Source organism: Cottoperca gobio, chromosome 13 (assembly GCF_900634415.1).
Source record: "Cottoperca gobio chromosome 13, fCotGob3.1, whole genome shotgun sequence".
In the NCBI taxonomy this organism is placed as follows: Eukaryota; Metazoa; Chordata; class Actinopteri; order Perciformes; family Bovichtidae; genus Cottoperca; species Cottoperca gobio.
This window is the reverse complement of record NC_041367.1, coordinates 4,423,800-4,447,487: the sequence shown is the minus strand read 5'-3', so window position 1 is coordinate 4,447,487 and position 23,688 is coordinate 4,423,800. Positions and strand designations below refer to the sequence as shown.

The 23,688-nt window shown below is 43.1% G+C and overlaps 1 protein-coding gene across 4 annotated transcripts; it reads left to right on the top strand.

Annotated features, from left to right (window-relative positions):
* Positions 1-937: 937 nt before the first annotated feature.
* On the top strand, positions 938-23,659 carry LOC115017313 (clathrin heavy chain 1-like). 4 transcript variants are annotated; one of them, XM_029445619.1, is made up of 34 exons: positions 938-1,334; positions 3,462-3,669; positions 4,101-4,103; positions 6,557-6,825; positions 7,615-7,776; positions 7,932-8,045; positions 8,377-8,550; positions 9,536-9,733; positions 10,067-10,267; positions 10,502-10,654; positions 10,823-10,945; positions 11,107-11,244; positions 11,413-11,577; positions 11,686-11,866; positions 11,950-12,113; positions 12,200-12,325; positions 12,506-12,648; positions 12,757-12,991; positions 13,115-13,237; positions 13,426-13,571; positions 13,700-13,883; positions 14,059-14,251; positions 14,466-14,623; positions 14,792-14,956; positions 15,126-15,233; positions 15,604-15,771; positions 16,291-16,440; positions 16,547-16,678; positions 16,791-16,901; positions 17,062-17,232; positions 17,361-17,582; positions 18,552-18,572; positions 21,666-21,741; positions 22,030-23,659. In XM_029445619.1, the coding sequence occupies exons 1-34, from the start codon at positions 1,293-1,295 to the stop codon at positions 22,158-22,160; spliced, it is 5,058 nt and encodes a 1,685-aa protein (XP_029301479.1). In that variant the 5' UTR covers positions 938-1,292; the 3' UTR covers positions 22,161-23,659. The 4 variants fall into 4 exon arrangements, with proteins under 4 accessions (XP_029301479.1, XP_029301480.1, XP_029301481.1 ...); XM_029445620.1 differs by lacking the exon at positions 4,101-4,103; XM_029445621.1 differs by lacking the exon at positions 18,552-18,572.
* Positions 23,660-23,688: the final 29 nt, after the last annotated feature.

Sequence of the window (23,688 nt, the reverse complement as noted above, 5' to 3'; positions counted from 1 at the left end):
TCACCATGTTAGGTTTTCAAGGATCATGTCTCCTTTTGCAACACATGGTTGCACAAGCGAAATGCAGTTGTAGCCTAGTCCATTTATGCTACACAAGAAAAACACGACAAAAGACAAAGTTTTTTTATTATTATTTGCATTTAATAACATTGTTTTACTAACTTTGACATTTTGCTTGTTTGTATTTTCCAAACTAATTCTAACTTCTCATATGGGTTTAACAAATCTACTAATTTGCTACATAACTGAAATACATAAAACAGACTTATCATACGTCAAAACAAGATACTAAGACGGGTACAGAACAAGGTACAAACATATAATGCAATAACTAGGACTGCAACTAAGGAAATGTCCAAAAATAGTAATAAATGTCCATTCCAGTTTCTCAAAGTCGAAGGTGATGTCTTTAAATGGCACGTTTTATCGGTGCAAAACCCAAAGATATTCAGGTTAATATGATGCAAAAATCTTAATTGATTGATTAATCGATCATCAAAATATTTGCTGACTATTTTTTCCGCAGCTCAAGCAATAACAACGTGCAGAGCAACATAAAAATAAATGTATTTATGTAAATATAATAAAATAAATGTAAACAAATGTAAAAGTGACCAGGTTGGACATTTTCATGCCATTGTTTTATTGATTTTGAGCGTTTGCTTCTACGTATTTTCCAAACAAATATGTTCTCTGAAAGCTTAATAACGTTAGTTGGACTAAAGCTTTCACAACATGCTGTTTTTTTTATTAATGTAGTGTACTTAATTGTTACGGAACTGACGCACATGAGCTATTTATGAGGTTCTTTTTTTAATTGAGAATATATTATAATCTGTGATGCTGTTAAAAGAGTATAAACACACAGAAATTGTATTATTTTGCTTAATATTAAAAAAATGATGATACCCATCCATCCTTAACCCAGGACCAGTCAGGGACCAGCGTCCTTCCAGAGCTCCCTTGATGCTTCCGGACTGGGAAGGCTCTTTCCGCCGCCATTGCGGATTTTGGACAGAAGATCAGCCGTAGCCACTGCTATCCATCCATGCAGTGCAGTAAGCACACACAGAAGGGGGACATATTTACATTTTTTACCAATACCAGATTTCGGAAACACGATTAACAACACCGCATATTACCTTTTTATCGTGTTTATTTCTTTTCACTGACTGGCTCCGACCTACACGCGCAGTGAGGAGGTCGTAGCTAGCGCGGTGCTTTACTGCCTAGCTAGCTAGCTATACGGCTAGGATTTCAGGACTCCGGAGAAGCTCAAGGAAACCACCACCATGGCTCAAATCCTGCCTATCCGCTTCCAGGAGCACCTGCAGGTATGTGAGCAAACCTGGTCGCTATGTATGATAAACAATAAACAAACATTCTTATTATGTGTTGATTTCCCCCGCTAAACAGCCGTTTGACAGCTTGCTAGCTAAGCTAACGTCAATACCCGCAGCAAATGAATGACCTCCCCTCCCCCGTTTAGTCAGCAGCGAAGCTAACGACTAGCATCTCTCATTCATTGCACTGATGCTGTTGCCTAGCCGACTCAAGGCTAGCCGTTAGCTGTCAACGACGACCAGGGGGAGAATAGTTAACATTAAACACATTTTCATGACCTTCAGTGGCTAATTCTTGCGTTATTGACCTAATACATGGCTACATTTAGGTTAGCAACTGTATACATTAGCTAGCGTCAGTTAACCGTTACAGTTTGTGTCGTGAGATATGTAATCACGTCATCTAATCGTAGCAGTCTCCTCCAATGCTAATCTGCTTTGATGTAACTATAATGTTAGTTTATCTCATGGACCCTCTGATGTTGATGTACTGAAGCTAACTACTAGCTGTGAAGCCGTGCAGTCTGACTGTGTTACACAGTAAGGTTGTGTCACGACAGGCCATTGAAACAGCTGAGGTTATTCTGTAGAGGTTTCTACCTGTGAAATGCAACCTCCACTTCCAGCTGTCGGACGTGAACAAGGTCCACGGTCCATCTAATATGTCTAAAATTACATTTTCTCTCTCTCTCATGCATATATATATATTATATATATTATATATTCATAAAACACCTGGAACTGGTTCAGGTTACTTTATTAGTACCATTAGGTAGATTTGGTTTGCTGTAGACGTGGCATTCATTTAACCAACAACATAGACATTAAACAGACTTGATAAAAGTACTTACGGCTCCATTAATCACTAAACCACTCAAATATAATAAATAAATAAGCGTTGAATCAAAGCATCTGTGCAATGTTGCTTTGCGATGTCTGCTGGAACAATGCTGTTTTTATTCCGCTTTGTTCTACACCTTGGCACTATACATAATGTGTTGTAGTATCTTCATATTGTTTTTTTCTATTCTATATATATTTTTCTTGACCTTGTACTACCCTGTATATTTATATCCTCTTAATATGTTTATTTTATGCACCAAACACCAAGGCACATTTCTTGTTAGTGAAAAACTAATTGGCAATACACCTCATTATGATTCTGAATCTAAACCTCCACCCAGAAGGAAGAAACACTGATTTTCAGGGTGCAGAGGGTGGGGGGTACACTGTGGGGGAGGGACCCTGGGTTACACTGTGACTCACCAATCAGCCCAGAAGGCACTTTAACAATTTGATTCAGAGAGTTTCTGTTCTTTAAAGAAAGGTTTCCATGATGTCAAAGAAGAAGCTAAAAATCAATTAGAATAGAAATAGAATAATGTCATCATGGTTTTTGGTCAATGAGGAAACAGCAGTTTCCTCAAATAAGACAAACGTTTCTGTTCTCTAGCCTACTCTTACTGATATAGATGGGGCAGACAAAATAATAGAAACACCTGTCAGTGTATCGCAATAAAATGCAGGTGTACCTAATAATAGGCTGGGAACTGAGTCTGTTACAAAGACCACACCACGGGGGATTTACCCTTTAAAGGATGGCACTGAACAACTATAACTGTAGTTCATATCAACAGAGCCCCCATGTAACTCAAAAGTCCAACATTGTAGAGTTGAGAGAATGTAACGGACTAATAATAATAATAAATTCAGTTTTTCACACAACCCAAGGACTAGAGATTGTCTTTTTGACGTATGCTTTGTGGGGTTTAATACCAACACAGCGACTTGTTCCTTTCGGTTTTGTTGTGCCAGGAGTTTGCAGAAGTTGCCTTTGCATATTTAAAATAAAAAACAAAAGTAACTTAGACAGTAGATTATATATCTTGAGACACTTTTTTGTATTTTTGTTTTTAAAGTGTGACTTGAAATGATTTTATGGATAATGATGCCTTACGTGTTGGTGATACGTTGTCACTTGGACTACTACATATTTCCTATCTTTACATAAAGGACCCCAACGTGAATACATGGTGTGCTTTCTTCTATCATCCTTGATAGTATTCGTAGTAAACTGTGTTGGCTGCTACTAAAACTAATCATGTGTTCATATCTCAGCTCCAGAACCTGGGCATCAACCCAGCCAACATTGGATTCAGCACTCTAACCATGGAGTCTGACAAGTTCATCTGTATAAGAGAGAAAGTGGGTGAGCAGGCCCAGGTTGTCATCATCGATTTGGCCGACCCCAACAATCCCATCCGTAGGCCCATCTCTGCAGACAGCGCCATCATGAACCCTGCCAGCAAAGTTATTGCCCTTAAAGGTAAGCTCCAGCTGAAATGCATATATAGCGCTGTTAGCACATAGCTTGATGTGCCACCTATAGAGCAGTGCGCTAGGTTTCTGGAAGCACATAGACTAAAAAGTAAACAGTTAAAGTTTTGGCCGGTCACATACCTTGCTATGGTGCCTTTCTAATACATTGGGTCACTTGTGTAAATTTTGTTTGTGTTGTCAGTCAGTTATGTAGCTGTCACAGTCTGCTTTTCATTTTGATGTTCATACGTAGACCACCCCATTTCTGTTTGTCAGGTTGAGTAACTAAAATCTAGTGTAACACATTTAAATGTACAACAAGACATTAATATTTCAGGAAAGGTAGTGTTAGTGAAATGTCATGCTGTCATGAATGCTTTGTCTATTTTGCTTGTTTTTGCTCTTTTTTCATTTCCTACTGCTTTCTTATGTTTGCAGACGGTGAGTTGAATTTTACATATCATGAGTTGTCAAAGTGTAATCCTGTTTGCACTGTCTTGAAATGTTTGCATAGTTGGTCATTTTAATGAATGCTCGAATTTAAAATAACAACGCAAGCATAGAAAAATTAACAGGGCAGCTTGAAGGACTATGTGTGCGTGTGTGTGTGTGTGTGTGTGTGTGTGTTTGTCCCATTTGCTGTACATATATTTATGTTACAGCTGACCATTTTCTGAAACATAGACATTGACTCCCAAATAACAAACCTGAAGGCAAACGGAGTCAGTGTGAAAAGCACGTAAAGGTAGAACTCTGGCTGCCATTTCTAAACTAAAGTATTCAATAATACAGTTCCTGTGTCACTTTTAAATCTAAAGGCACCCACATAACAACGTGCACATCTCTGCCATCTCTTATATGAATTTAATATTAAAATCAACGACTAACAAAATCACCGGCATTAATGGAAAAGCAGTTGAATATTCACAAATGTTCTAAAGTACTATGTGCCTTGGAAAATGGTTGGTAGTAATGTATAGTACGTATGTATGTAGTAAAAGGGCTAAAACCATGCAGAAAAAATGATATATGGTCATTTAAACAACGGGAAAATCTAGCAGTGACATTTAGGCTAGTGTTGAATAAGTAGTCATTATGTATTGGTTGTCTTGTTGACGTGTTCCTATGAAGTTGGCCTTATTTAATTTGCTTGATGTGCAAAGACATCGTTTGTTGTTCTCATTAGAATGGTGTGCCACTGGCCTGTGATGTGATAATCAACTATATTCTTAATAAATAATATATATATATACACACAATGTCCGACGGTAGAGGACGGTACAGTCCTACAGATTTGTAGATGCATTGTTTTTTCTGTTTGTTTGATTCTCATTCAGGTATAAACTAATCTAACCCTGGGCTTTGTTGTAGTTCAGGTTATATATGCAAGAATTCCCATTAAGTTACTCTATGTAGAATTTAGAAAATGCTTATAAAACGGCTTCAGTGTGAGCGTTGATTAAGCTGTTTTTAAGTGCTGTAACAGTATTTGTGCTCTAGACAAATCGTGATTTTCACTTCACTACTTGTCACTGTATTTTCTGTAGGCAGCTCATTCTTCCATGTACTATACACGCAGTATTCCCAAAGCATTTGTTCAGAAATGTCACTACGCATTGTCACTCATATGCTGTATAACCGTTAACTATGGGGTTTTGTTTGGTTGAGGCTTGCTTGGGCCTGATTTTAATCTAAAATATACGTCTTGGCCACAAAGAATTGCTGTTTTTCCTCCAATGAGACCAGACAACATAGTATGGGTACGAGTGCATCCTCTCCCATCCCATCTGTTTGTGTGCTTTGTGGTCGTCTTTCGTTAATCTGCATTCAGACCCAACCAAACATTCCCACGTCCCTCGTTTCAGGATTACATTTCCATGTGATTCCCTTTTTAGAGCTATAACAACATGCTTGGAGTTTCATTTCTCTAGTAGGGGGAATGTTTGTCCTCCAGATGTTGGTTCCTAATTGATCTGGTTTTGGTGGAAAAGATCAGCAGAGAATTGGACAATGTACCAAAACAACATGGAAGCCATTGGTGAACCATTGTTGAGGAGCACATAAAGTGTATCTCCAAGCGAACATCTAGACTTAAAATAGCACTGCGTTATTGATGCAGACGTCCTTTTTCATGAAATTGGTCCATTTTGAGTAATAGACCCACGAGTTTAAAGGCTAATCGAACACCAAAAGACTGCAAAATGAGACCGGACTTTATCATTTTGGAAAATAACAATTATTTTAGCATCCGTTGCAATGATTACAAGGTCAACAGTAGCGATACACTGATCATTGCAAATGAATCTAGCTTGTCTCTGCATCTATGCCGATTTAGCCAATATATGGCCTTACCATATGATGTTGCACAGCATGACTTTGTTGATGCCCTCCCTCGCTGTGTCAACACAGTGGCCTCATTGAAATGAATGAGGGGGACTTCCTTTGATGCAGTGCTAATGTCAGTGGACACTGTCTCACTGTTCTTAAATTAAAAATCCGTTTTGTAGATGGGTTTTTAGTAAACATCACAAACGCTTTGCGTATTCAGCCTCAACTTTCCTTTCATAGTTTATTGCATCAGACCTAACTGAATGCAGATCCAACAGTGGCTGCCCCTTTTGTTGGTCTCTTATTTTGACACTGGCTTTGTGTGTGGCCTCAAACCAAACCCTGACTACCAACATTTCTCCAGCAATAGAAAGTTGGTATGCCTAACTCCTATGTTTACTCCTAACGTCTGTTGTCCTTTGTGTTTTTGTGTGGTAGCTTTTAGTCACTAAATGATTTTGCTTCTCTTTTTTTGTATTATTATTATTATTATTATTATTGGAGTGTGTTTGTCTCAGCATTCATCTGCGTCACTGTACGTTGACCTTCGCTCTGAATGTTTACAGCGGCAAAGACCCTGCAGATCTTCAACATTGAGATGAAGAGCAAGATGAAGGCTCACACGATGACGGATGACGTGACCTTCTGGAAGTGGATCTCACTCAACACCGTTGCCCTGGTGACGGACAATGCCGTCTACCATTGGAGCATGGAGGGTGATTCTCAGCCAATCAAAGTGTTCGACCGTCACTCCAGCCTGGCAGGGTGTCAGATCATCAACTACCGCACTGACGCCAAACAGAAGTGGTTGCTGCTCATTGGCATTTCAGCACAGGTAATCATTTTGGCAAAATATTGTTAACAAATTGACTAAATACTCGGTATCGGCAGTGATCGCGTTGGAGAACAGTTTAATAATACACTACGAGGTCTTACTTGCCCAGTAATGTAGAGTAGAAACATTTAATTTCAGAACCCTTATGTATTATTTACATTTGAAATAGTTTTGGCTCCAAAAGATGAAGAAGTAAATGTTTTAAAACTTACATTTAGTCAATGTCCCCACAGAGTTGCATCACATATACTGTGAGAGACCTTCGATCATTATTGAACCGCAACGGTACAATTGGATTCTAAAGATGTTTTGGTTAACTCAGGCTTGTTATGGTCATGGGAACATGTTCCTATTTAAATCTGCACACATGTTGACGCTAAGCTTCCTGTTTCTGTAACTAATGACTGCTGATTCATTCTATTATTAAACTTTTGCTCCAAGGTCTCTTTCTGCCCTTTCACTTGTCAGCTTTGAACAAAGCCTTCATTCAAAACAACAGAGTGTTCCTCTCAGACTGTACCCAACGTTTTGCTTTTGTTGCAGGCAATTCTAACCTTGTAACTGTAATGTGTGTGTGTGTGTGTGTGTGTGTATATAGTTTCACCGACCGTAAAGTGGAGTGCAAAAGTGTTTCAAAGTATGGGATATAAAGATATACGTGTATGAAATATTGCAGGTTAGGTTTATGTAATGAAACCGCAGAAATCATCACAGTGATGCTGCAAGCACAGGTGTTAAATAATCAATAGACGCCTTTGACCGAACTTTTGGAATTTCTCTCCTCTTCAGCAAAACCGTGTTGTCGGAGCGATGCAGCTGTACTCCGTGGACAGGAAGGTGTCTCAGCCCATTGAGGGGCATGCCGCTGGCTTTGCACAGTTCAAAATGGAGGGCAACACTGAAGAATCAACCCTGTTCTGCTTTGCTGTGCGTGGACAGGCAGGAGGAAAGGTAAGATGTACTAGCGGCTGCAAAGTCTCAGGCTGACGGCTGCAAAAAAATAAAGTGGAAAATCAATAAGAATCAAAATCAAATGTGCTGCTTTAAAATAACATAAAGACTGTCCAGAGACAAAGTAACTTGACTTTGTCTCCTTTTGCTTCTAGCTGCATATCATTGAAGTGGGGACTCCGCCTACTGGGAACCAGCCATTTCCAAAGAAAGCTGTGGATGTTTTCTTTCCTCCAGAAGCCCAGAATGACTTCCCTGTTGCCATGCAGGTACAAAAACTACTAACAAGTAGACGTGTCGAGCCTGTACTTGTTGCCTGTACTTGTTGCCTGTTTTTCTTTTAGACTAAGATTCGCCTCTCCTCTGGTGGGAAACAATACTCTCCACTGGTTCATCACTGCCTTTAAGATTAATATAAGGGGCATCATTGAAAACAAGTTGATTTTGCTATTGAGATGTATTATTTAAGTGCTGTTAAAACATGAAGCTGGACCGCCACTCAGTGTGTGTGACAACACCTGGAGATACTTGCATCGCTCTGGGTTCAATGTCTTGCTGAATGGCATTTTAATAATGATCTTTCTCTTTCCGTACATCTAGATCAGTTCCAAGCAAGATGTCGTCTTTCTCATCACCAAATATGGCTACATCCACCTGTATGACCTGGAGACTGGAACTTGCATCTACATGAACAGGATCAGCGGGGAGACCATTTTTGTCACTGCCCCCCACGAGCCCACTGCTGGTATCATTGGAGTCAACAGGAAAGGACAGGTACGTTGATGTACATGTAGATCTGATATGACTTCTAGCTGATTGCTTCTTATTTGGATGGACTGATGAAGTGGCATCAGGTGTCTGGCTAACAGTGTTTGTAGGATCCATGCAGTGTTAAGTCACAGAGTACAGACGTCTGCGTCGGGACACAGAATCGGCTGCTTATTAATTGGACACTAGGATACTTTGCTGTGGGATGTTGGCTGTGCCAAAGAGATTAAATGGTGGACAAATGCAACCTCTTATAAGCCTAAAGAAATGATTACAGTCCGTATGTGTGAATACTTAATAGATTCTTTCCTATGTTGGTCTTTTATTACTGATATTTGATGGTGATTCACTTTCCCTGTTGTATGTCAGCCTTTCTGTCCATCAGCGTGGGTCCTTGGGTGTTGTCACGTGACCTTGCCTGAGAAAATCTCTGAAAATAACTAGCAGCATCTTCGTTGTCGGGCAGCATGTGATAGTCTCAGCAGGAGGGCTTAGCCTGGCCAAGTAGACACAATTTAATCCTGTTATTGCTCTTGGCTCTTACCTGCAGGTCTAACATGTAACACACACACACACACACACACACGCACATATGTAACATTACACGCGAAAATCCCTCCCTGTAATTTAGGAATGTGACAAGTACACGTCTTAGGATGTAATTCACTTAAATCTATTTTTGCATACAGAAGTTGTACAAAGAAGGTGCCAGCTTTTCACTGTCGACAGAGTGCACTGTTTATACCGGGCAGGTGTCAAGTTGTTGCTATTAATTACTTGCTTACTATTTCCATTCACTGTGTGTGTGTGTGTGTGTGTGTGGTGCTCAACCCAGGATTACTGTAGGTGTTCTGGCTAATCAATGATTCCTTTTTATATATTTATATCACTATATATGGTTTGAACTGGTAAAAAATGTTTTTTTTAATGCCATCAATTAGGTATCTTCTGTTGTGTACAGATAATAAAGCATGCACATGTGCTTTTCCAGGTGTTGTCGGTGTGCGTCGAGGAGGAAAACATCATTCCCTACATCACCAATGTGCTCCAGAACCCAGACCTGGCTCTCCGCATGGCTGTCCGCAACAACCTTGCCGGTGCTGAGGAACTGTTTGCCCGCAAGTTCAACACCCTCTTCGCAGCGGGGAATTACTCCGAAGCTGCCAAGGTGGCGGCCAATGCACCCAAGGTACTGCCAGTGTACTCAGAGCGGGATCGAACAACGTGACATTCACAGTTCAGCTAATGCAAGCTCAGACGGTTGACACTAAGCAGATCTCTGTAGCTTAGTATGACAAACACACGGTTTGATTTGCATACATACAGTTTAAAAGCACAGATTAACTTGGGATGCAGTTTTTCAGTGTTTCTAAAGGGAATCTTTTGAATCTTACTTACGCTACAGTCCTTAATGCTCACCTAACGAAACTGTACTGCACCTTTCTTCTATGCATAAAGGTGACATCTCAAAGTGATTCTTCCCACAGTCACTTAATTACTTCCATCCATCTTTCTTTTCCAGGGTATCCTGCGGACCCCAGACACCATCCGTCGGTTCCAGAGTGTTCCAGCCCAGCCAGGCCAGACGTCTCCCTTGCTCCAATACTTTGGCATCTTGCTGGACCAAGGCCAACTCAATAAGTTTGAATCTCTGGAGCTGTGCAGGCCGGTCCTCCAGCAGGGCCGCAAGCAACTGCTGGAGAAATGGTTGAAAGAGGACAAGGTATGTGACTAGGGGTTCATCTTTCCAAATGTGAAACCCGGTATTGTGCTCTTTCTTTCAATGTGACTAATTCCTGTTCTTTCAAAAACAACATCAGTGCTGAGGCTTGAAGATTACATGTATTGTGTTTGCTTGAAGTGCATCCGTGCGGTTTCCCTGATGCACTTCTCCTGGTTCCTTAATTGTTTTGTCCTGAATTTGTAAACCCTAGATAATTTAGTTGTTTGTTTACAGCTGGAGTGCTCTGAGGAGCTTGGAGACTTGGTAAAGTCTGTAGATCCTACTCTTGCCCTCAGCGTCTACCTCAGAGCCAACGTCCCCAATAAGGTCATTCAGTGCTTTGCAGAGACGGGACAGTTCCAGAAGATTGTCCTCTATGCCAAGAAGGTTTGTGAACACTAATAAGACTCTTGTGGTACAGAGAAGGACTGTGATCCTCCAAAAGACTATTTTGTTTTGTTGTCTTTACATGTCTGTGTGTTCTATGGTTCCATCATAGCTATGGCCCACCTCAGAAACAGGGCTGTTATTCTTAAAGCTCTGTTGTCCCTGTAGGTGGGCTACACTCCAGACTGGATCTTCCTGCTAAGGAACGTAATGCGGATCAGTCCAGAGCAGGGCCTTCAGTTCTCCCAGATGCTGGTCCAGGATGAAGAGCCTCTTGCTGACATTACACAGGTAAAAATACACGTTTACCATGTATTAATATCACAAGCACCTACATCAGATTGGCAAAATATCGGCGGGGAGTTTCCACTAAGCGGTTTGCGCAGCTCACAGTAGTAGCATTTAGCACGTAAGGAAAAAGGAATGATTATTTCTCTCTTTTATGTCTCCAGATTGTTGATGTGTTCATGGAGTACAACCTGATCCAGCAGTGCACATCCTTCCTACTAGATGCCCTGAAGAACAACAGACCCATGGAGGGACCACTGCAGACACGCCTGCTGGAAATGAACTTGGTGCATGCACCACAGGTACATAAATGAATCTAAAGTACACATGCCAAGAAGAACACAATTATCATCATGGTTGTGAGTTTTATATGGCTTTAATGATGGTCAGTTAGAGCAGATCCTGTTGCCGTGTGTGCTGTTTACGTAGCTTCAAACCATGCTGAAATGCCGCTGTGTCGTGTCTTGCAGGTTGCAGACGCCATCCTAGGCAATCAGATGTTCACCCACTATGATCGTGCTCATGTGGCACAGCTGTGTGAGAAGGCCGGTCTCCTGCAGAGGGCGCTGGAGCATTATACTGACCTGTATGATATTAAGCGCGCTGTGGTGCACACGCACCTTCTCAACCCGGAGGTACAACACAGACCAGGGACCACGAAAAAATACTCTCAAAACGTGACTGTAAGCCTATTTTGTAGATTTGCTTTTGTATTGCTGATTGTTTTCTGTTTGTCTCTGCAGTGGTTGGTGAATTTCTTTGGCTCCCTGTCAGTGGAGGACTCTCTGGAGTGTCTGAGGGCCATGTTGTCAGCAAACATTCGCCAGAACCTGCAGATCTGTGTCCAGGTCGCCTCCAAGTACCATGAGCAGCTCACTACTCAGTCCCTCACTGAACTTTTTGAGTCTTTCAAGAGCTTTGAAGGTAAGCTGGAGATGCACCCAGCACTTCCAACAGAACGTTTTAAAAGATCATTGTCGTTGGTAACTTTTGTTTTTGTCTTTCAGGTTTGTTCTACTTCTTGGGTTCTATTGTGAACTTCAGCCAGGACCCAGAGGTCCACTTCAAATATATCCAGGCCGCCTGCAAGACGGGCCAGATCAAAGAGGTGGAGAGAATCTGCCGAGAGAGTAACTGCTACGACCCTGAACGTGTGAAGAACTTCCTCAAGGTAATGGACCAGTGCAGAATAAATAATCTTACCTTTCTGCCACATGATCTATTAGCCAATACACATTGTTCTGTTTATCTCTACAGGAAGCCAAGCTGACTGACCAGCTGCCTTTGATCATTGTGTGTGACCGCTTTGACTTTGTCCACGATCTGGTCCTGTACCTGTACCGCAACAGCCTGCAGAAATACATCGAGATCTACGTGCAGAAGGTACATTACTACTTCTTAGCCTGGTGGAACTTGTGCTTTTTAAAATCCAGAACAGTAACTAAAGTAACATTTGACTCATCTTAGAGTTTTGCTTCGTCTACTATCAATGCTTTATACGTTTTATACTTCTAAACTATTTGTTCTTTGAATATGTAGTAACTTAATGATCATTTATTCCAGGTGAACCCAAGCCGTCTGCCGGTAGTCATTGGAGGATTACTGGACGTGGATTGTGCTGAGGATGTGATTAAGAACCTGATTATGGTGGTTAGAGGGCAGTTCTCCACTGATGAACTGGTGGCTGAAGTGGAGAAAAGAAATCGGTAAGAAGATGGGATGCAAAGGAACTGCATAGCAGTCGAGTTATTGTAACACTTGGTCAGAAGTTGTTTTACGACAGTGCTGTGAAATATGTGTGTATCTTCCTCCAGACTGAAGCTACTGCTGCCTTGGTTAGAGGCTCGTATTCATGAAGGTTGTGAGGAGCCTGCTACCCACAACGCCCTGGCCAAGATCTACATCGACAGCAACAACAACCCTGAGCGCTTCCTGAGGGAGAACCCTTTCTACGACAGCCGTGTGGTGGGCAAGTACTGCGAGAAAAGAGACCCCCACCTGGCCTGTGTGGCCTATGAAAGAGGACAATGTGACCAGGAACTGATTCATGTGAGTTTAAACTGAAAAATATGACCATGTTGTTGTAAATGTTCTAATGTGCATGCATTACTTTCATGACATTTATCCACTGCTGTTGCCTCTCCTGTAAACTGTTTGTATATTATGCTCCAGGTGTGCAATGAGAACTCGCTGTTCAAGAGTCTGTCCCGCTACCTTGTGCGTCGCAAGGATGCAGAGCTGTGGGCGAGCGTTCTGCTCGAGACCAACAACTACAGAAGACCACTCATCGACCAGGTCCGACCCAACTTAAATTGTTATTGCAAAAGGCAGCTGACATTCATATTGGATCCATTAAACAATGTTCATCTCTTTTTTTTATCTACCAGTTTTGTTATAGTCGTATTAAATTGTAATCTTGGATCTTTATTTATATGTACTTGAAACATAAAATGCATTAAGTCTGTTGTCCCTCTGTGCTGCAGGTTGTTCAGACAGCCTTGTCTGAGACCCAGGATCCAGAGGAGGTGTCTGTCACAGTCAAGGCCTTCATGACCGCCGACCTTCCCAATGAGCTCATTGAGCTTCTGGAGAAGATCGTCCTGGATAACTCTGTCTTTAGCGAGCACAGGTGAGAGAGATGTTACCTGTGTACCCCAAATGTTTATGGCCGGCTGCATATCCGTGGTTCTGAAAGATGCAGCTGACCTCTCTCTTTTAGCCACATCTCACTGAGACGGTCCTTTTTGTTTCTTTCAGAAACCTCCAGAATCTGCTCATCCTGACAGCCATTAAAGCTGATCGGACACGTGTTATGGAGTACATCAACCGTCTGGACAACTATGATGCCCCTGACATTGCGAACATCGCCATCAGCAACGAGCTGTTTGAGGAAGCCTTTGCTATTTTTAAAAAGTTTGATGTCAACACCTCTGCGGTGCAGGTCAGTGGATTACTGCTCAGCAGTGTTTAAAAACCCGGGACATGAACCCAAAAGCTTTTCTGCTGTTTGTGTATAGTTTAAAGACGGCGTGTTATTCTGAAACCTGATTTATAATGGCCACCAGAATCATGTGAGCTTGATGTAACACGATCTGAATGTTTCTCACTTTGTCCAGGTTCTGATTGAGCACATCGGTAACTTGGACCGAGCTTATGAGTTTGCTGAGCGCTGCAACGAGCCACCGGTGTGGAGTCAGCTGGCAAAGGCCCAGCTCCAGAAGGGCCTGGTCAAAGAAGCCATCGACTCTTACATCAAGGCCGATGACCCCTCTGCTTACATGGAGGTGGGACAAGCTGCTGCTCAAAGCGGTAAGAGGAACTTTGTGGTTTTATAAATGTATTTTATGGTGCTGCTATACCGCCCCGTTAATACAGGTGCGGGCTTCCCTTTGTGTGAGCAAACTGTTTCGTCCACATCGTTCCACTGTGGACGTTATGAATGAAGCTTTGGCTCCAGCGCTGGTAATTGTACAGTAGGTTGCTGTGCTCATGAAACTGGTCGTGGTTGATTGTTTGTGTGCAGGAAATTGGGAAGACCTGGTGAAGTTTCTGCAGATGGCCCGTAAGAAGGCCCGCGAGTCGTACGTTGAAACGGAGTTGATCTTTGCGCTGGCCAAGACCAACCGCCTGGCTGAGCTGGAAGAGTTCATCAACGGACCCAATAACGCTCACATTCAGCAAGTAGGTCCTGGGCGGCACACACACACACACACAGACACACACACACACACACACACACACACACACACACACGCAGAGTTTCTACCACTTAATTCTCTCTCACCTGTCTACAGTTGCCCACTTTGCTGATTTGTGCTTCTTCTTTTTTTTTCTTTCATTTTCCTGCAGGTGGGTGACCGTTGCTATGACGACAAGATGTACGACGCAGCCAAACTGCTTTACAACAACGTCTCCAACTTCGGCCGTCTGGCCTCCACTCTGGTGCACCTGGGAGAGTACCAGGCAGCTGTGGACGGAGCGCGCAAGGCCAACAGCACTCGCACCTGGAAGGAGGTGAGGAAGGGCGACAACAGTGCAATCTTTGAAATCTTTTTTTAACTCTTTTCATAAAGAGTACGGCCAGATTATAGTTTACAACATAACATTCCTATATGGTGATGAAGCCCTGTGCTGCCCACTAGCCGATATTAAAACACATTTTCTGATTTTGATTCTCTTCCAGGTGTGTTTTGCGTGTGTAGAAGGAAAAGAGTTCCGTCTTGCCCAGATGTGCGGCCTGCACATCGTCGTCCACGCTGATGAACTGGAGGAACTCATCAACTACTACCAGGTATTCTGGGGAACTGGGGCCGGTGTACTTGCAGCACTTATTATGAATGCTGAGTAACTGCTGAGCACATATTGTATTCTGGTTTCAGGACAGTAGGGCTTTAGGTTGCCCTTGTCTTGCACTTAAATACCTAATGTCAAAGCTTGCAGATGGTAAGTGTAGGGAGGGAGAGCGTCTGTAATTATTTACCGATATTGAACCTTAGTTGCACCTTTTTATGGCAGTAAATCTGAGTTTTGTTTGTGCCGGTTCAGCAGAACTTAACCCAACTCTCAAAGTCTCCAATGAAATAATCTCTCTGCCCTAAAATGAAGTGTTACTGGTTTAAGGGGTTCTGATTAGTGTCATTAAGTCCGTCTGTTCCCTCCAGGACCGCGGTTACTTTGAGGAGCTGATCACCATGCTGGAGGCCGCCCTGGGGCTGGAGCGTGCTCACATGGGTATGTTCACGGAGCTGGCCATCCTCTACTCCAAATTCAAACCCCAGAAGATGAGGGAGCACCTGGAGCTCTTCTGGTCCCGTGTCAACATCCCAAAGGTAGGCGAGGGGAACCACAGCAACGTCTTCAGGTCTTAAGGTTTATCACAGTATCATTAGGACCAGATGAACGGTCTTATTTCGATAAAGGCGGTTGCGCAGACAGGTAAACGTATGTTTATTGTGATGTGAGCCGATAAACAAGGATGGAATTATAAACTGGCATGTGCTCCCTTTTTAAAGATATTTTGATACAAGTGCACTGTGTTTAGTATTTGTAGTGAAAAGCTCATTTACAACACCTGTCCACAGAAGCCTTTTTTAAGATAAAGAAACGTTTGAGGCCCGTGTGTTGACTCTACATTGTGTTGATGTCTTGTATCTAATTCATTAAGCAGGGAAGGAGCATGTAGGCATCTACAGCGATATGATGTGTTTTTAATGTTGACCCTGTAGTGTGACAGTACGATGGGTGTAAGAATATCATGGCATGCATGTAGAGACGGGCTGTGCTGATCTGTTTACCGATTCTATGAACTAACGTGTGTGTGTGTGTGTGTGTGTGTGTGTGTGTGTCAGGTTCTCAGGGCAGCAGAGCAGGCCCACCTCTGGGGGGAGCTCGTGTTCCTCTACGACAAGTACGAGGAGTACGACAACGCCATCATCACCATGATGAGCCATCCACCCGACGCCTGGAAGGAGGGCCAGTTCAAAGACATTGTCACCAAGGTAAAGAAGAAAACCACTTTTACTTGATTAGCGACGCGAGTTGTCTTTCTAGTAACACGTTGTATATTAATAACAGTACTGAGCATGTGCATGATTTTCATTGTAGGTGGCCAATGTGGAGCTGTACTACAAGGCCGTGCAGTTTTATCTGGAGTTCAAACCATTGTTACTGAACGACCTGCTCATCGTCCTCTCTCCCAGACTGGACCACTCACGCGCTGTCAACTTCTTCAGCAAGGTCCTGCGCCGTTATTACTTTCTGTGACCCGTTCTCAAAGTGTTCGGTTGTATGTATTTCCAAAAAAAGAGTTTTATATAAGAGATAACTTTAAAATTCTTATTTTATTCAGGTGAAACAGCTTCCTCTGGTTAAACCGTACCTGAGGTCTGTCCAGACTCACAACAACAAGTCTGTTAATGAAGCACTCAACAACCTCTTCATCATTGAGGAGGACTATGCGGTATGATGTTTTGATATTGTATCATAACAGTATATGTTTAATTTTAATGATTTGTTACTTGCAGCACATCTCACTCAACAAGTCACAGTTTGTTTTTCAGTCGTGTCTCATAACCCTCTCTCTCTTTCTCTCTCTCTCTCTCTCTCTCTCTCTCATCCAGGCCGTGCGTACTTCGATCGACGCCTACGACAACTTTGACAACATCTCACTGGCCCAAGGGCTGGAGAAGCATGATCTGATTGAGTTCAGGAGGATCGCAGCCTACCTTTTCAAGGGCAACAACCGCTGGAAACAGAGTGTGGAGCTCTGCAAGAAGGACAAGCTCTATAAGGTGCCACTAAAACAAAGAATAACTTTCAGTGTGCACTTCAGTTCCACCGAGTTAATATAAATCGCAGCATCACACCTTCACCCAACTGACTGCACTGAAATGTAAAATAGTGTAATTGTGCTCTGCAGGATGCCATGCAGTACGCATCAGAGTCCAAAGACATCGAGCTGGCAGAGGAGCTCCTGGCTTGGTTCCTGAACGAGGACAAGAAGGAGTGTTTTGCAGCCTGCCTATTCACCTGTTACGACCTGCTGCGGCCCGACGTGGTGCTGGAGACCGCCTGGCGACACAACATCATGGACTTCTCCATGCCATACTTCATCCAGGTCATGAGGGAGTATCTCTCTAAGGTGGGTTGGCGAGAGGTAACGAGCTTGTGAGAAGGTTTCTTCAGACAGAAAAGTATATTGCGACATGTTTAAAGGTGCCTTTTGCAATTCTAAGGGAACTACAGTAAAAGAAGATGATTAGAAAGAACATATGGACTGTGGGTTTCTTCTCCTGCTGTATTTGCAAACCTGAGACCCACCAGACGTGTTCAGACGTGTTCAGACGCGTGTACCTCAGAAAGAAGTCTAATATTCAGGACGCTCTGTTAGACACTGTTCCTCTGGTCGGTTTCCGCCCATCTGACACCTGCATCTGCTAAAATGTGTTTGCAAATACTATTCAACTATAAGCAGCGTCACACCGTTTCCCCCCCCGTACGAAAGATAAAGCCCCCCCCTCCCCCCCAGTGCTGCCTATTCTTTCCTCCATTCATGCTCATCTTCCTATGCTTCTGTCAGTCACGTGTCATCACTCAGTGTTTTCCTTTTCATTTGGGTTTCCATCCATTCGAGCTACTTTTCCATACAAATGTGTTCCAGAGGAGATTCATAACTGCTGCGTCGCTTGTCCTCACGTTTATCTCTGTTACATAACAATAACACCCACCTGTTGCTTTCATAACAGACGAGCGCACCTGAGTGAGATCTCGTAGTTTGTCAGGAATCATTTGTTTAGTGACGTAAAGTCTTTGCATTATATATAACATTGTACATTATGACGTACATGAGTTTAAACTTAGTAGACCAGATGTGTATTTTATCTTGTACTCCGTTGTAAGCAACCAGGGGAACATTCACAGTACCAGCGTGATCTCAAGTCTGCATTTGTATCAACAGTGGCGTTATTACCCGCTCTGTCTCTCAGGATCTTCGTGGTGTCTTTAAGTGACCAGCCCTGTGTTTGCTCTTCTCTCTCTGTCAATTTCTATTTTGGGAGACTTCCATTTGTTTTTTTTCTCCTTAAGTTGCCTCTCTGAATTTCCTTTCCAGGTTGATGCGATAAAGGAAAAGGTGAAAGTCGAATCCATTTTCTAATCATTCTTTTTGACCCCTCTCCCCTGTCCTGTAGCCTGTAGTTTGGAGGAGTGAACTTAGCAGAAACTGCATGACCCCTCTCCCCCCCCCCTCCCATGTCACTCTGCTGCTTCTGATTGTAAACTCCACATCTCCACTAGACCACCTACCAACCCATGAGACTCCAGAGCGGGGCTCTTCACACCCAGCCCTCAGGGCTCTGCTGGGGTTACTGGTGTCAGTGATGGCTTTGGATCAAACCCAGTTATTGGGCTTAAAACACAGAAGAGGTGTCGATGGATTCCTCCAGTGTGTTCAGGACGTGACAGTGTTAATAAGTGCTGCTTGTGTTCACCTGCCGAGATGCAACACTAGCTGAATCCTTTCAGCAGCAACCAAACTAAATTGCGGGTTAATGGTAGCTTGGCTTTTTAAAAGATGGCGGGTTTGTGCAGGATGTCCCGTGTCGCACTCTCTGACCAATCAGTGGTCTGCGGTGTTTTAACTCCACCTTCTAGTATCGGCTCGGCTCGTTCGGTACCAACGAAAGTAGCAGGTGCTAACCAGTGAGTTGAGTAGAGCCGTGCTGTACCCTGCAGCGGAAATACCACGAGCTGCAGGGTATAAAGCCCCACGTAGCCGAGGGGAACACCTGGATCCGGTCACAGCCGGTCTCCTAAAACACACTGAGCCATCCACTTAAGCCAGCACACCCATCAGCTCTCTCTGGGCGCGGGTGAAGAGCGCCACTCTGCATAACAACCTCACCTGTTGTGGTCAGGTCCTCTTCTCACCAGACTTGTAGATACATGCTAATGTTTAACTGTCTTGTAACTCCACTCGGCTGCAGACATTTCACATGAGTAATTCTCGACTATCTTCATGTTGAGAGGGGTGAGCAGTGTCTGCAGCTGAGTGTCAGATCTAATTGGAGTAATAGAAGAGCCAGTGTGGCGATATTTGAATGAAGTGACCATGAATTCAGATTATTTTTCTCCATGTTTGTCTGACTTTAACTCGATGCCATAGAAAAACAGACGCTAAAAAACTTTGGAGACATTTTGAGGGGTGTTTTTCTACAGTATATGTCCTGAGTATTCTTTGTGGTCTCTTCAAGCAACAAACAGCTTGAGAGCAAATTTGTTTGGGTGCGTTCTTTGGGGGGGAAACATACATGTAGAGCAAAAAGCATGCATTTCCCCCTCCCTTGGTAGCATCAGCAGCACTCAGGCCAGGCTAGGGGACGTCGTTGTTGGCTGTGCCTGCTTCTGGAAACCTTGAACTGGCTGTATAAAAGCATCCCCTCCACCCTCTCTCACACTCCCTCCACGATACTCTCTGCTTCTCTGTCTTTCTCTCTCATGCACTCTTCAAGAAGACAATAACTCAACTGCCGCTTCAGCATGCGTCTCAACCCTTCTCTTCTGAAACCAATCAAGAGCCTGTCTTTTCTCAAAACAGCCTGCTTAACCAGATTGAATGATGTAGTCTAGTAAACCAGACGGTATGTAGAGAACTGAACCCAAAACCACTGTAAGAGGAAAGCCACCTGTTGCATCATTTAGCATCGTCTTTAACTCATCGTATCAGTATTTAAGCTGCACACTGCCGTAGCTGAGGGGAACATCTCAAGCTTCCTGCTGGCTGCTTAACTCTTTGACTTGTTTGAAGCTCTATCTCAAGTCTTCCCCTCGTCATCGTCTGCCTCTGAGCTGCTTAGCAAATACTAAAGCACCCAACAGGCAGTTTGATTGTCACGGCTGCTACGAGCTTGTTTTCTACGCAGCAGTGACTTAATTGGGTCACGTGTGAGGGCCGGGAGCACGCCTCCCCCCCCCAATGTTAAAACTTACAAACACACTGACGGTACTCTGCACATTGTTGGTGATCATTAGTTTGCAAACAAGTGTCGATTGGAAATGGTTTGAAAAGGCAAACGAGACGAGTGTTTATTATTTATATGCAGTTTTCTACTGCAGGCAAAACAATTTGGCATTTATTAATTATATAGATGAATAAATAAACTGAATATCTTTTCACTGATATTCTACAGACCATATGAATAATCATTGATGAAAGAATCGGCAGATTAATGTTATTCTAACAATTATTTATACTAAACTGTAGAAACTTGGTAAATGTTTGTAATTCTGTGCATTTAAAAATAAATACACATTCTTTTTATGAATGAGAACTTTACCTGTCCCATGAATATCCAGTGTGTGTTAATGTCTACAGACGAGGCAGGGTTTCCCTTATTTGGTGGGGGGGTTTAGGGGGGTAAGTCTTCCCCTTAGAACATTTTAAATTATTAAATTAAAAATATCCTCTTGGTCCTTTATTATAGGTGGTTCTCAAACGGCTCGAGTGCTGCACTGAAGTGTTAGAATGGTAGGATGCACACTTAATGTCTGTATGTTATTAGTAGAGTTTAGTCTTCACTTCCTGTTAGGGTTAAAGTTGAAGCTTAACAAATGTATTAGAATTATTACTGGCAGAAATCCTGATTGCGAGCGAAGGCGAGTGTTGTGCTCTGCGTCTGTCCACCAACTTAAACGCAACAATATGCAGATATTGTGAAAAGAGAGGAACAAACTTACATTGTGGGTGTTAGTAAGTGTGTACTGGTTAGGGGTTGGTTCTCTACATACTGGTACATTTCCAACATGTTAGAGTAGATGATTTGGGTGGCTGGATGGTGGGACCATTATTGCCCAGTAGCTGTTAGTCTCCGTCTCCCCCCCCCAAACCCTAACACTTCCCACAAACAAGTGGATGTCTATTTGATAGACTGTTATAGCCGAGCTTGATAGAGTAGCCAGTAGCTCTCTAGTTGTAGTTGCTCCTTTTGCCTCATAGCGGCCCTCCCAACACTTTAGCAAGGCCTGCCTCCTGCAGCCTTTTCTTTATTTAAATCTGGACTGTATTCGTCTTCGCCTGTCAGGAATGGTCCCATCCGTCAGCCAGTGAAATAACCCAGAGGTCAGTTTAATACAAACCCGGCGCTTCAGCCCTTGCTCTTCAAGAGCCCCGTCGGCCACAGTGAAACTGAAGCGTTTGACACCGTCACTGTTGTTGTGCTTTCCACAGGTGGACAAACTCGAAGCCTCCGAGTCCCTGAGGAAACAGGAGGAGCAGGCTACCGAGTCCCAACCTATTGTTTACGGTAAACGACACTCAAGAGGATGATTGTAAAGGAAACGTAGCGTTCAGGTTCTTTTAAACACTGGAGAACCCTTCACAAATAGGCAATAGACTCCTTTCCCTTTGCAAGTAGACGGGTATGACTCAAAGCGTAAAGCAGAGTTAGTGAACCGAACATGTCACGGTCATTACTTCGTCTTTATATCTGCAACTGATTCAGTCTCTTTAAAACTCCCCACGCAGAGTCGTTGGTTGTGGAAACAGTGAAGGAGCTACAGATGATATTTGACTTGTGATGTTTCTGTTGCAGGCACACCCCAGCTCATGCTCACAGCAGGCCCCAACGTGGCCGTGCCTCCCCAGCAGCCCTATGGCTACGGCTACACAGCAGCACCAGGCTACGGCCAGCCCCCACAGCCCAACTTCGGTTATGGCATGTGAACACCCAACAACCCCGGCCCCTCCCCCTCCCCCCCACACCACCACAACTTGACCCAACACCTTCCCTCCATCTGTCCTTCTCTCTTTGTGTTCCTCACCAGCTTCCCATGGTCTTCTTCTCACAACGGGGGCCACAAGCAAGCAACAGCCCACTCTCGTTTTGAGTACTATTTTTTTATTATGGTGTCCTGTTACAAGAGAAAACATTTAACTGCATTGAAGGACTTTATTTGTATTGTTTGAAAAGAAATTGGACCACATGTTTGTTTGTTTTTTTCACATTCCATATTTATGACTACTTTATTTAGAATATTATTATTTTTTGTGTCTCGTTATTTTCATGTTTTTTTTATGGTTTGTGCGGAAGTGGACTTGCTAAAGCTCAGCAACAAACCTTTGAAGTAGGTGGAGGAACATTGGATTTTGCACTTGTGAAGAAATTATTGTAGAGAAGCTCTTACTTTTGATGTACTGAACATGTGAACAGCTTACATTGTCTCGTTTGTCTGTATAATGCATTTCATCATTGTATATTCTGAGGAAAAAAGGTTACATATAATATTTGAACATATATTGCCATTTCAATGGCTATAGCTAGCAACACTAAGTAATGATAGTATATTCTGCACAGGCGTGTAGCTTTATGGAGTTTTAAATGCATACAGACGTATGTCACTGTGTGGATGTGCGTGTGCGTGTGTGTGAAAGAAAGTGTGACCTGAATGGTCTAAATAAGAATTTTAACCCCCTCTCAGCCTGTGCTGGGTTATTGAATCCACCCTAGATGTTAGCTCTCCTTCGTTGGCTCCATGTATTTAGGTGACCTCGTGTGCCGTGTACAGTGCTTGTGTGAGACTGTATCTGTGTATGTGCAAGGACGGGACCACGGCTACCTAACCCCAGGCCCCTTACCCCTCAACCGTACCGTGTGTGTGTGTATTTACTCGGAACCCTCCTCGTGCTGAGGCCCGTGTATGTCAGGTGTTGTAGTGTTTCCCCTCGGTCACCATTCCTTTTTTGGCGTGTACAGATGTGAACATGAAGAATTGAAAACTTTTAGATGGATACCCCACCCATCTGTCCTCCACCGACTCCTGTCCTGTTTTCCTCCTCCGGTTAATGCTTCGCAGCAAGAACAAACAAGGAGGCAAAAGAAGACAGGCTGGTGTCCTAATGACAGCTTGAATAGATCCATAAACACTCCTGTAGGTTGTGTGCTTAGATGGTTAAGATGAAGAAATTAGGTCTCAGTACATCCAGTTCTTTGTCAAGAGTGGTCTGAAATAAGAGCCTGTATTTACCTTGATGTACTTAACTTCCTTACATGCTTTAAGCTGTGTGTATGTGTGTGTGTAAAGTGTCATCCTAACCCTAACATAAGTTGAATTCCTTTCTGTTGTCATGCATATTAATAATAAAGGGGATCTGTCATTGATAAGTGGAAGAATATGACTCAACTGAAAGGGAAATACTAGCCTAAATAAAAACAAAAAAGTGTACCCAGTCTGCCGTGGAGTCAGTCTGTGTG

Excerpts from the sequence above, each read along its gene's own strand:
- LOC115017313 (XM_029445619.1), top strand. The coding sequence starts at position 1,293 with ATGGCTCAAATCCTGCCTATCCGCTTCCAGGAGCACCTGCAG. Across the intron at positions 11,578-11,685 it reads CGCACCTTCTCAACCCGGAG|TGGTTGGTGAATTTCTTTGG; the intron begins GTACAACACAGA and ends TTGTCTCTGCAG. Across the intron at positions 12,114-12,199 it reads GTGTGAAGAACTTCCTCAAG|GAAGCCAAGCTGACTGACCA; the intron begins GTAATGGACCAG and ends TTATCTCTACAG.